General features: G+C 29.1%; 1 protein-coding gene across 1 annotated transcript; it reads right to left on the bottom strand.

The window, feature by feature from the left end:
• Positions 1-4,045: 4,045 nt before the first annotated feature.
• Positions 4,046-12,188, bottom strand: LOC109790477 (putative serine protease EDA2). The gene is made up of 12 exons (XM_020349632.3): positions 11,863-12,188; positions 11,100-11,225; positions 10,557-10,712; positions 8,961-9,143; positions 8,702-8,818; positions 8,519-8,572; positions 8,346-8,417; positions 5,719-5,924; positions 5,494-5,588; positions 4,998-5,072; positions 4,624-4,707; positions 4,046-4,316 (listed from the first exon to the last, which is right to left on the bottom strand). Exons 1-12 carry the CDS (start codon positions 12,046-12,048, stop codon positions 4,204-4,206), a joined length of 1,467 nt encoding a protein of 488 aa, XP_020205221.1. The 5' UTR covers positions 12,049-12,188; the 3' UTR covers positions 4,046-4,203.
• Positions 12,189-13,035: the final 847 nt, after the last annotated feature.

The raw sequence follows: 13,035 nt of genomic DNA on the forward strand, positions 1-13,035 counted from the left end.
TTTTTACTTATAATCTATTAAATCAATTATATTTTTTTTTCTCTTTGATGCCTCCCCTTACACTGAATCCAAGTACGACATTTAATAGATGTGTGATAATATAATAAATTAGTAGTTTCAATTTTTAAATTTTTGTTTAATGAGTGTTTCATTCCTATAATAATTTTATGATTAGATTCTATAATTCAATTTTTTTTTTTAATTTTAATACTTTTTTTAGTTGAAAATATTTTTACCATCTATAGTTTATATGTTTACCTATATAAATAGTCGGACACAAACTAAAAATGGAACAAATTACAAAGATAATATGTATAAATTGAAATGAATTATTTTTAATTATAAAAATTAAAAGATAAAATTGATAAAATTATTGGAATTAAATATGTAATTAAACTTAAAATTTATATATTTAGCAAGGACATATCCGAAGAAGCAATTCATGAGTTATTTTAATGTATATTTTACTATTTCATAGTTAAAGAGTTGGTGTTAATAAATTAAATTTAAATATATTAATTTTAATTATTATAAAAATTGTAAATAATTTCTTTCATTTTTGAAATAAGAATCAGTTGGGATTAAATTAGTGGTTTTAAATTTACTGATTTTAATTGTATATTAACCCATGTAATGTATGCGATTTTTTATATATAAATAATTTATCATTTATAGGGCAACTAAAATTTATAATAAATAAATAATTTGATCTATAAGTTATATTTTACATTTATGAAAAATGATTTATATTATAAAGTTATTTTTAATTATTCATAATTTCTTTAAGAAAACATTGAAATTTAACTTACAAATAAATATAAAAGTGATAGATTCTAGTAGTCAATGAACTATCCTATTTACTGATGATTGATCGTATTATTATTATTATTTATTTATTTTAGTTTTGGTAAGTAGAATTTCATTAATTTCAAAATGTAAGGTTTAAATAACATAAACCATTTATTTTCATGGACAAGTAAAGGAATGTATGAAATTTAACTTCAAAATTAGCTAGATATAATTTAGTGACTAAATATTCGATCTCTAAAAGTTTGTTGTTTATCATCACTATAAGATCGGTCACTAATTTAACTGCTAACTCGTTCACTATAAAACTAGTCACCATATTAATTTTACAATCACTAAAATGATTTATGAATGAATGACTAGTTTAACTGATTAAAATTGGTATCCAATTTGATCATTAATTGATGCATCCACCAATTTTGTCAATTAAGAAACTAATATTTAAGATAAATCATAAGACTAATAAAAGTAATTAATATAGTTACTTTTAATTAATTTTACTATAAATTTAAGATTTATTCTAAATGTATTCTTACTTTAAATGCTTATTATATTTAATATTATTTTTAAGTGAACACATAGAAAATAAATTTAATAATAAATGAAGGATATAAAAGAAATTTAACTATGAATAATTCTTTTTATTCTAATTATAAAGAAATTTAAAACTAATAATGATGGCTTATAATTAGAAGCAAATAAAAAAATGAATTTGTTACTTATAACTAAAATCGGTGGTAATAGTATATTTGTGTATCACAGGAGTTATCATGCTAATAATTTTTTTAAAGTTAACTTTTATCCTTTTTATTTATTTATTATTTTCTCTTTCTCTTTAATCCAATAAAAAAAAATATCATTATCTGTATCTTTCTTTCATATTTATTACTCCACTAACCACGCACTTTCTCAACCCTAAAAAAAATAAAAAATAGAAGAATCATTTGTATTTCTTTTTCATAAATTTCAAGTGAGAATGAAAAATTATATTATTTTTAACACCACCAATCATAAATTTATTTCCTATTTTATCTGTTTTACCGTTAATGATACCTAATGGTTTGATGCCCATTGACGATGTAGGTGTTTCAACCTTAGTATCATTACTTTTGCATAGGTATTTGAATGATGATAGAATATTTCAGTAAAATTTCTCTTATATTACGGTGAATCGCACAACTCATTAATGAAAATAATCAATAAAAATAATATGTTTAAAAAAATATGCCGATAGCATTTTTCTTTATCTTATATTTCATTCATTCATTTTTATTAGTTTTTAATGCTGACATATGCAAATCAAGAAATATAATAATTTTTTTTATAAAATAATTTTAATATTTTATTTTCCTCTTTTATTTTTAGTTCGTCCCTATAGTATCCACCACTGATAGGGGTGACTAATAGATTTAACGCGGATGCATACAGCAGACAAGATTTGAATCCCTGACCTTACTTAAGCATGGATCAACCCCTACCGCTGAACCACACGCTTGGAGTTAGTTATTAATATATAAACTAATTAAAATTAGATAAGATATAATGGTATAATTGATAAGTAGTAATAAATGTTATCTTGAACTTTGAAAACAACAAATAAATAAAATCAAAATTTTACTTAAAAGCTAACAATTAAAAGGAAAAGGAAGATGTACTAAGATTAGTGATATTTAAATTTCTTAATTTAAACAAGACAATTTAATTTTTCACCATATACAAAATTTATTCTTAATATATGTTTAAATATTTAAAGTTTCAATATTAAAATTTACTGTATGTAAATGTTTCAATTTTTTAATATATAATAACTTAAAAAATTAACTATAAATAATATTTAATGATTTAAAAATAATTTAAATATTTAATAATTCAAAAATAAATATTGATAAATCTTATGTTAATATTATTAGATAAAAATATAAAAAGAAATAAAAGAGGAGAAAAAGAAAGAAACGAGAGAGAAGATAGTGAAAGAGAGAAAGGATAAAAAGAAGAAAGAAAGACAAGAAAGGTGAAAAGAAGAATGTTAATAGCACTGCTTTTAACATACTCATCTTCATTGGTTAAAATTTAATAAAAACTTACAAAATTAAAAAAGAGAAACTAAATAAAATAGTGACCTACAAAAATTTATGTTTTTTTTAATAAATTTTAATTAATTAAAAAGTGTTAAAAAAGTGTGTTAGAGAGACTGTAATACTTACATTTTTAAGGTGAGAAAAAATAATGAGAGGAAGAGAAACAAGAAAAAAAATGCAAGAATTCAAAAAAAAAAAAAGTCCCACAAAATCTCACAAAATCTCTTAAAAAGACATATAAGTGGAACAACTAGGAGCCTTTCCAAAATCACATAATTAAGACGAAGATTGAAAATAAAATCAAGTCTTACTTATTTCATTAGATCATAAAAAGATCTCTTAAAAAAGGAAGAAATGTCTGATTGGACACATGTCAATTTCTCATCATTTCTATTTATTTACCCATTTCACTTTTTACTTATTTATTTATTATTATTATATTATTTTTATATTAATTAAAGATAGGAGATTCACTTACTCTAAAAATAAGTTTACATAAATTTACTCAATGTAATAACTCATGTTCTACATTTAGATTTCAATAATCTAATCATTGAATTTAAAAATTTTAATATATCGATTAAATCTGCAAACTTTTAAAAAATTTAAAAATTATTTAATACTTTATTTTATTAATCCAGATCAACATATAAAATAATTTTATGATTATCCATCAATTTAAATTAATAAAACAAAATATTAAATGATTTTTAATTTTTTTAAAAAATTTATAAATTTGATTAATGTATTAAAAATTTTAAATTTAACGATTAGATTGTTAAAATTTGACGTAGAATATAAGTTATTTAACAGAATAAGTCTAAATAAACTTATTCTTGAAATAAATTGACCTCTCGTCTTAATTAAATATTATTATATAATAACTCTTTTCTGACCTACAACAAGACCTTTTGTACTCGTCAATTTTACTAAATTCCTAATTGAAGAACCGAGGAAATCCGCTCCATTTTTTACCCTCCATTTCTTCCATTGCTATAAAGTTTTAAAGAAAAAAACGCAATAGAGATGATACATATTTTATAGATAGCATTATTTATTCCTTCAAAATCATGGTAATGGAAGAAATGGAGAGAAAAAGAAATGGAGAAGATGTTTTCCACCTTCACCAGCAACACACTAATCAAACACGACAACACATGTATCCATAACCACTTCTAAATATATAAAATATATAAATAGTCATCAACTACATAGATGAATTTATTAAATGCTAACAGTACAATATTTACAAGACATTTTAGTACACACATAGAGATCAACGCATTTGATGCAAGTGTACTTGTTAACGTAATAGTAATCATATATAATTCTTGCCTGCTTGGCACTCAGATAGCCACAAGTCCATATGCTCTGTAATCTTTTGCCTTACTTTGTGAACTGCATCAGGAGAGGTGCAGTTCTTCTCATTACCTGAAGAAAATTCACAATCAAAATGTTGGTTTACTCAGCACAATCATATATACATGTAACAAGCAGCTATATGGTCACATAATTTGCTTGCAGCTTTCTTTCTATAATAATAATTATTATTATTATTCATTTTATATATTATTATCATTTATCATTAATTTTCATTTTTTAAAACTGTGATCAGGATAGGAATTATTATCATTATGCAAGTAACACAGGAAAAATATGAAGCTAACTCTCGTAAATAGCAGGTTCTAAATTGGCTATACTTCAGAATGACTAATTGGAGTAGAAATGTTACGCCTACCTTCAAGGACCATAGGAGCTTGAGGACATCCTCGAAAATCAGTACAATGGCCACAATTGTAACATGTAATAGTGTAGGAAGGCACTGAAAAGTTTTAAAAAGCAATTAGATAGCATTCAGATAACGAACTGATAACACTATGTCATTGCAAAATGAAAGCAGAACATTATATGTTTTATATATGTATCACATGATTCAGAACTCTTCTTCCCACCCCCAGTCCTCCTCCCTTTATTAGGCCAACAAACCTAAGAATACTAACAGATCCCACTAGCACCATAACCCCAGATCATACAGTTTCACATATTGCCAGAGAGATGAAAAGAATATATAAAGTTATTGACTGTATTCATAAAAAAGTATATGGAACTCACTGTCTGGAGATGAAGTTTGTTTGGATGCATGACGCCAAGGATCCTGTGAGCCATTTGTAAATACTATTTTTGAACCTGTCCATGTACATCAAACCGAAGGATGCACGAAATCAGGTCAAATTCAATCTGATTTGTATAATAGTGTATTCAGAGTAGAAGTGTAAAAGAATGTAAAATATGTGTAGCATCCAGACATAAGATTCCATAAAGAAGTTTATGCTGAAGAATATGTGTTTATTAAACTAACTTGTAATGGTATGTACATAGTTCATATTGGAATATGTAAACATAAAAGAGAAATTCATTTTCAAAATGACTTTCGAGTTTGTGTTCAGGATAACAATTATCAAGGCCTGGAGATTTATGATAAAAGGAAAGAGAAATAATGGTAAAGAGTCATATCATATAAGCATATTATTTATAAATTTTTTCATGTATTATTTGAACGTAGGAAAAAATATAAGAAAAAAATTCAGGCATAGGTAAGTTTCTAGACCAGCAATTTTTGTGCCTCCGTAATATAAATTAGTTGCATCAACATCAGGAAAGACGCCCTCTCCAAAGACATATTTGCAAAGGTCCAAATGGTATCTGCAATGTATGAGGAAAGAATCAATAACCACAAATATTAAAGAATGTGTAATAACGATATATTAAAAAGAGAAAAAAATCCCGTCAGTAGAGGAGTATATAAAGTGAACAGCGAGGATCAGGAACTTGCTTTGTGTCAATTTTTGAGGAGCGTATACTATCATTTGATGGAGCCACCTGAAAGTATGCAACTTCAGTGCAAACTTGAAACCACCATAATCGAGTAGAACTGTCTTCATTAATAGCAGTTTCTTTCAAGTACTTCTGGTCATAAGTCTGTACATTAACACCAAAGGTTCCAATGTAGTACTCTTTCACATATTTGGCATAAGCATCCTGCAAATTGAATTGTATAGTTCCCATCAGATGTATTAAACTGGAAAGACACAACTGGCCTCAAAGGAAGAGAGAGGGAAAGGGAGAGACGTGTTGACAAATGAATGTAAAAGGACAACCAATGCACAAGATTCTAACCTAATGGGATCTGCCTGTTATTAACCTGGATTAGAAAAGAAAAGATAGATTCGTATCACTTGATTCCATATAAAGGAAATAGCTTTCTCTTCCAAGGGTTACCCCTTTCACGATTGAGCAGTTGCTCAATTCCCAAATGCCAACAATACAGAATAAATCCCTCTGCCTACATCCTCCTATTTATTTATCAATCTAAACTCCTCTAACTAACTAACTAACTAATATTCTAACTTCCCCATTTATCTAACAATACACGCCCTCCCCTTCTGAAATTCAACCTACTCCTCAAGGTTGGAATCTGAAAAATTAAAAATATAGGAAATACCACTATAGGGTTTACTTTAGTGTCAGGAGAATGAGCATTTCTTTTCAATTTATACATAGCTTGATGCCTTGACCCTTTATAAATCAACTTCCAAGATGAGGATTGTCCAAACAACCAAACCTTACAAGGATTACATTACTCATATCTCTAGTCAATACATCTCAACACACCCCTTCATGACCATGACTGAATATCTATAACATGGAAAGTGTGGGTGGCCCAAACACAACACCCCTCACACCAAGGGATAGACAGCTAGAGCATAGATAAATATGGGTGACCAAATAACGAATCTAGAATAAACTTTAATACCATCTTAGAATTTGGACTTGGGACCTAACTTAATTTCACAAAATCAACTTGTAAAGAGAAGTATCTTTTTGGTTTAAATCCCAGATAGCAGCACGTAGTAGTCAGCCCCAAAAACACTACAGCAAGATAGGTATAGTGGGACATCCATTATTTGGAATTTATTTACATAGTTCATATAATGTATATTATATTCATATAAATTCCCAAAAATGATAAAAATTACTCAAAATTAATAGCATTCATAATTAACAAAACATACAAATAAAAACAAACAAAATCAAATACAAGTTTCTTATATAAGAATCATCAAGCATCATCTTCTTTTAAATCCAAGTCTTCTTTATCATTTTCAATATTGTTAGTTGTTACATTAATAGATATCATTTCTGAAGTTAAAATCCCAAAAAAGCCATCCCAAAAAGCACTAATGTCTCTGTTCAGATGGATTTTTTTGGAATCAACTCTTAGCACCACTAAAGGTGCCCACTACAACCGCTTTTCAGCTGCTATTTGGTCCGCTAAGGCCACTACGCTAAACCACTCTGCTACAACAGCTCCCGTAGCGGGCAGGGGCTGCTCCACATCACTAACCTTGTCAAGTGTGAACAATTATAGGTGACCTAATAGGTGACCTAATAACAGATCTAGGATACATTGTGGGTTGGGACCAATTATGAGCCCATATGCAGAATAGGACCAACTTGCTATAAGCCCAAACTAAAAATATAGAAGAAAAGACTGTGTTTCTTGATTGCAAAAGGGGAGAGATCTCTCCTCCAAGGGTTTTCCCTTTTGCACCTGAGCACTGGGCCAATTCCCAAATGCCAACAACACAAAATGAATCCCCTTCCCTACATCCTCCCGTTCATTTATCACACCAACCCCATGTAACTGACAAAATAACTAATATTCTAAGTTTCCCTTCCCACCTTATCTTAACACTGCTGGTATGGAAAGGATAGATTTACACAACATTACCCCATCTCCCACCTACAGCAATCAGAGAGGCTGTTTCCAGGATTTGAACTAGTGACCTCTAGGTCACAACACAGAACAACAACCTAATTGTTGTGTCAAGGCTAGCCCTCTAACAATTAGCAACGAAAGTAAAATAGAATAAAGACAATCATCAATTATCTAAATGCATTATATCTGCATATACTACTTAACACAAAAAAAAAAGTGACAAAAATACCAAATTCCATGTTAATTTACATAGAATGCAATTACTGCAATGGATACATCAGTTAGCATCGCCAATATAAAGTTGTTGGAAGTATAGAAGATTTGTTATTTGTAAATATTTCAGCCACGAGGAACATACTTCAGCATAAACCAAGAACCATGCACATCATCACAGTGAACATCGCATTCCAATTTGAGACTTTATGCCGTTTTATGCAATGTGAGGGATACAACAGATCCTTCCCAGACTAGAGTTGTATAATATGACTGGGAATTTTACATTACGAGAAACTATAATTAAGGATGACAAAAGAAAAAAAGAAAAACAAAATATAAACTATTCACTTGAAAATGGTGACCAATGGAGAGGAAAATCAGAGGTGGTTTGTAAGTTACATAAAAGAAAGTTCAATTGAGCAGTTTCATAATATTCTGGAAAGGAGGAAGATTGAAAAGCATACCACCAAGTCCTCTCCAGCCTTCTTTGCTTCAACCAGAGGCTTGCATACTTTATCAGGATTTCCATATTGAAACTGTGACATTCAAAGATACAGAGAAAGATAAGACAGCATAATGAATTTGAGTACAAGAGATGGAAATGAATAAGAATAACAGCTGAATTCATAGTGCTTACTGCTACAGCAGCAGCGTCAGCCACTAAATACAAAAAGTCTCCATCTATTGCAAGCTGCAAAACAGGGAGAAGGTCAAAATGCAACATGACAATCATACTAGATAGTCTATTGGGTAACATGATTCATGTTCTTGGGAAAAGTATAATATACTGTTCCAAGAGTCACAAAGGAAAAGATCATACATCATCTGCATCAAAAGAAGCCTTCAATTCCTTTCCATTGGTTGCAAGCTTGTGCTCAATGAGTTGAGTAGTTTCTTGTAATGCTGATTTACATTCAGCACCTGCTGACTCACCAATCTGCATGTGAAAGATATAGAACTAACTTAACTCAGAACTCAAAGATCGATTGAAATCAAGTAAAAGGGATCATTGAACAATTTATAGCATCTAGATTAGATAAAACAAAAGATGGAAATAAAATAAAAATAACTATCTTCACCTGCAGATCATATTCTGTGTAGTTATATACAGCAAGAACAACTGCAGAACTTGCAAGACTTCCACACGTTAAATGGGGAAACTTGAGACGGAACCATGCACTGAGTGCTCCAGAATATGAGCCACCAAAAACAAACCAGGGGTTTTCAATTTTTGTTCTATTAAGCTTTGCTTTCAAGGAATCCTACATGAAAATGACAGCAATAAATCAAATAAAATGAGTAGCAATCTAATAAACACCATATACAACGATGGGTTATTTAAAAATTTGACTTATACCCTCGAAAAACTAGAACTGAAGTGAAAAAACAAACAAGATGGAAATGTGATAAACTGACCATGCTAAAAGGTATTGAAGAACTATTAACACAAAAAAATTCCTTGATGATTTACTATAGATGCATTAGATATAATCAAACCAGCATGCAAGAAACGGTCGAACAAGAAACTAAGGCATGCATGTGTGACTATTATGCATGTATCTGCAACCCCAGTTAGAAATTATGAAATATTGCGAGCCCCAGCTGAGTACAGGAGCAACAATTACTGAGAGAAGCAATCTGATCTCCTATTCTTATGGTCCAATTAATTTTGTTTCTATACTGATAATAATTTTAAAGTCTCGGAAGCCAATTTGGGATTCACCAAGATATCCTTCTTATACTGTATGTAATGCAATTCTACTTCTACTTCTTTTAAATAGACATAAATTAGGCATATTGAGTAGCTGGAAACATCATATGACAAATATCTCAATGCCACTTGTTTTACTGTGATCCTCAGTGGTTCGATATAAGTTGAAGATGGACTTCAATTGGTATGTCATATCAGAAATTATTATAACTTTCCTCTCCAAATAATGGAGGCCTCAGGTATATCAGGTCTCCCTCTGTGTAGTCATGCGTAGTTATTCCTATGCTGTGGGTATCATGGGTGAGCAGGGGATTACATGAGGTATATTGTGTCTGATCTATAACAATGTATTTGGTGGATTATATTAAACTAGATTAGATGTGACCCAACCTTATAACATAGGTTAGGTGACCCAATGAAGGAACATCACTGACCATAGCTGACCTTAACTATATCTAAATGTCATTCACAATCACACTGTTAGGCCTCTTATAAGTAAATATTATAAGAGGAGAGCCAAGACTTAGGTTTTTTAATAGGACTGAATTGTTTTAGCAGTTATTGTTATTTTAATTAGGCACTAGGTGCTATTAGTGGGGGCAAGCGTAACTGCCTCTAGGCAGTTATTAGCATAATAAAAATAGCAGAAGAAGCAAGATGAAAGGTAGGCAGTTTTTGAGTGGTTCCGGGAAGGGAGAGACCAAGCTCTCAAACATCTTGTGAGGAAACCTTTGTACTCAAACAATTTACTAAATTTCCTACGTAAATTGTAATTCTGTATCAGTTAAATTGAATAAAATTCAGTCCTTATTCTCATACCAGTTGGTGTCTATCACACACAAATCCCTTTCAGTAAACATTTACAGCTTTTTTAAATTTTGGTTCTGAGCAAATTATATGTGAACAATGTCAATGCCTAGTATTACCTATGTTTCTTTGGTCATCTAAAAAGCTTCAAACTTGCCTGATAATACTGGCGAAAAACAGCCAAATCAAAGAGTGCCTGCTTGGATGAAAGATATTTCAAATTTTCAGTCTCCAAAGAATTAAAAGGGGAACTCTTGCCGTAGTAGCGATGTTCAAGAGAAACCAAAGCTGCTCCAAACTTCTTTGCCAGTACCTATAGATAAAATAAGACATGGAAATTTGTTTATATTATCATATTTTCTTCACAAAAGCCACACTGATATTTTACTTGAAAAAACAAAAAAGAAAATTCAATCTTGTTGGGGAAAAGGATCTTAACACAAGGCGATGTTCAAATTGTGTCTATCTCTCTCCTCATTGAAAATAAATACATGGGACCTATCTAATATTTACTAGGCAGAGAGAAAAACACATTTGTCATGTACTTGAATATCCTTTTCCGTCCGATTGGTCACAACATAATTGTGCTAGTGCCAAAGCTTATGATCTTAACTTCAATATTTGGTATTGAGTCTTGAATGCAGACATATTAACCAACAAAAAACATTGATAAAAATTTGAAGCAAGAATTGCAACTTACAGCAAGATAGTCATTCGCTATCCCATTGCATGGACCTTCACCACCGATTACCAAAAAAACTGGTCCATCAGGAATCCGGAAATAGTCCACGAACTCATAGTAACGCTGCCGGAATTGACGGTGATCCTGCAGTGCAACAATCAAATACACACAACCAACAGCATCAGAATTCGATAAATAAGTTGTAAATACACAAAACAATCCTACTTTTTTTAACAAAAAAAAAAGAAAAAAAGACAGAAGCATATCTTGATGTATAATAGCATGTTGAAAGAATTTACCAAAATCCAAAACAAAATAAAAAGGTGAAAGAACTCTAATCCACCCAACATTTCTCCTTAACTTAATTTTGCAACGTTGATTTTGATTAAAATTAATTTTGAAGCAAATAATACACGTTTAAATATTTTTCTTTGCAAACAAGTTTAATATAAAACTTAAGTGTAAAGTTGACAACCTAACCCAAAAGCTACTATTTAAATTTTATGACTTCAGTTGATTGAAGGGGCAAAATTGATTATACCTAAAAATAATCAAATGTCTGCATCTTTACTAAAATCACTTCTGATAGTCGTGATACTAAAATCACTTTCTACCGTGAAACGCAACACACACTTACAAAACCCCCAGCTGCTAAAATCAGTTCTCACCCCCAGCAACATCAAAGGTTAGCTTGAAACTATATGAATGTCTATCATGTAAGCTAAGAATTTCACTTCTATTTTGCATTTTGAGATAGAGATAGAGAAAGAAAGGGAAATACATAGGGAGAGAAGTGATCGAGGGTTTGATTGAACCAGAGTTCCTGATTGGTGAGATATATGCCCTCAGACAACTTATTGAGGAGCGTACGAGGAGGAAAAACTCCGTAACTGAACAACGGAAAAGAGAGAAACAGCAACAACGACAACGTTGCCATAATCACCCAATGCTCTTGTCTCAGCGCCATCGCTTCAAATTGAGTTTCCCTGTGAAAATGGAATGTTGTAGAGTCTACCACCGGTGAACAAGAAGAACAGAAGAAAGAGGAACAAAATGTGAAACACAGTTAGTTGTTTCTTCTCAGACTTCACTTGTACGCCAAGAGATGCGTCGTAACAAAATTAGTTTTGTTTTGAATTTTAATAATATCCATGAAAATGAAAATTGAAGAGTTTTGATCCGTGAATAAATAAAATTTTAAAAATAAATTTAAAATAATATAAATTTTAGATTAAAAATTTGTATAAAATAAATGAATAAAAAAAGACTAATTCAAAATAAAATAATTAAAAAGTTAATTTTTATAACAAATTTTATTTATATATGACTAAATTAAAAAATTAAAAACAAAAAATTATAATAATATTATAAAAATATTAAAATAAAATAAAATAAATAATACAATTGAAAAATTAATTTATATTATAAATTTAAAAAAATTATCACCGAAAAAAAATTAAAACATATTAACAAAATATTAATATTAAACTTTTTAATTATAATAAATGCTATATTAAGATATAAATTAAAAAATATAAAAATAATATAAAGATATAGAAAATTTTATATAGATAAATTATTAAAAATATTAAATTAAAATAAAAATAAAATAAGTAATTATATTAAAAAATAAATAAAAATAAAATAACTATTTCAGTACTCTCACAATTATAGTGAGTACCGTAAAATTTTTCTTTTAATAATTAACATTTAATTTTAATAAAAAAAGTATATATATATATATATATATTTATAAATATACGAGAATCAATAGTAAGAAAATTTATAACATTATATGTTTTTTTAAGCACAACATTATATGTTAGTAATGATTAATAATTAAAATGTTGAGTATATCATATGTTATAAATTATTTTCAAATATCTTAGTTACATATTATCTCTTTTAAAATTTATTTATTATAACTGTATTTTTTCTGTCAAAAAGAAATTAT

The sequence above is a fragment of the Cajanus cajan genome, chromosome 5 (assembly GCF_000230855.2).
Source record: "Cajanus cajan strain Asha chromosome 5, NIPB_CcT2T_4, whole genome shotgun sequence".
In the NCBI taxonomy this organism is placed as follows: domain Eukaryota; kingdom Viridiplantae; phylum Streptophyta; class Magnoliopsida; order Fabales; family Fabaceae; genus Cajanus; species Cajanus cajan.

Bases quoted from the DNA above. Each gene is read 5' to 3' on its own strand.
- LOC109790477 (XM_020349632.3), bottom strand. From the start codon at position 12,048: ATGGCGCTGAGACAAGAGCATTGGGTGATTATGGCAACGTTGTCGTTG. The intron at 8,573-8,701 runs GTATGATCTTTT...CCTGTTTTGCAG, and splicing joins CTTCTTTTGATGCAGATGAT to CTTGCAATAGATGGAGACTT. The intron at 5,073-5,493 runs GTCTAGAAACTT...GTACATGGACAG, and splicing joins CGGAGGCACAAAAATTGCTG to GTTCAAAAATAGTATTTACA.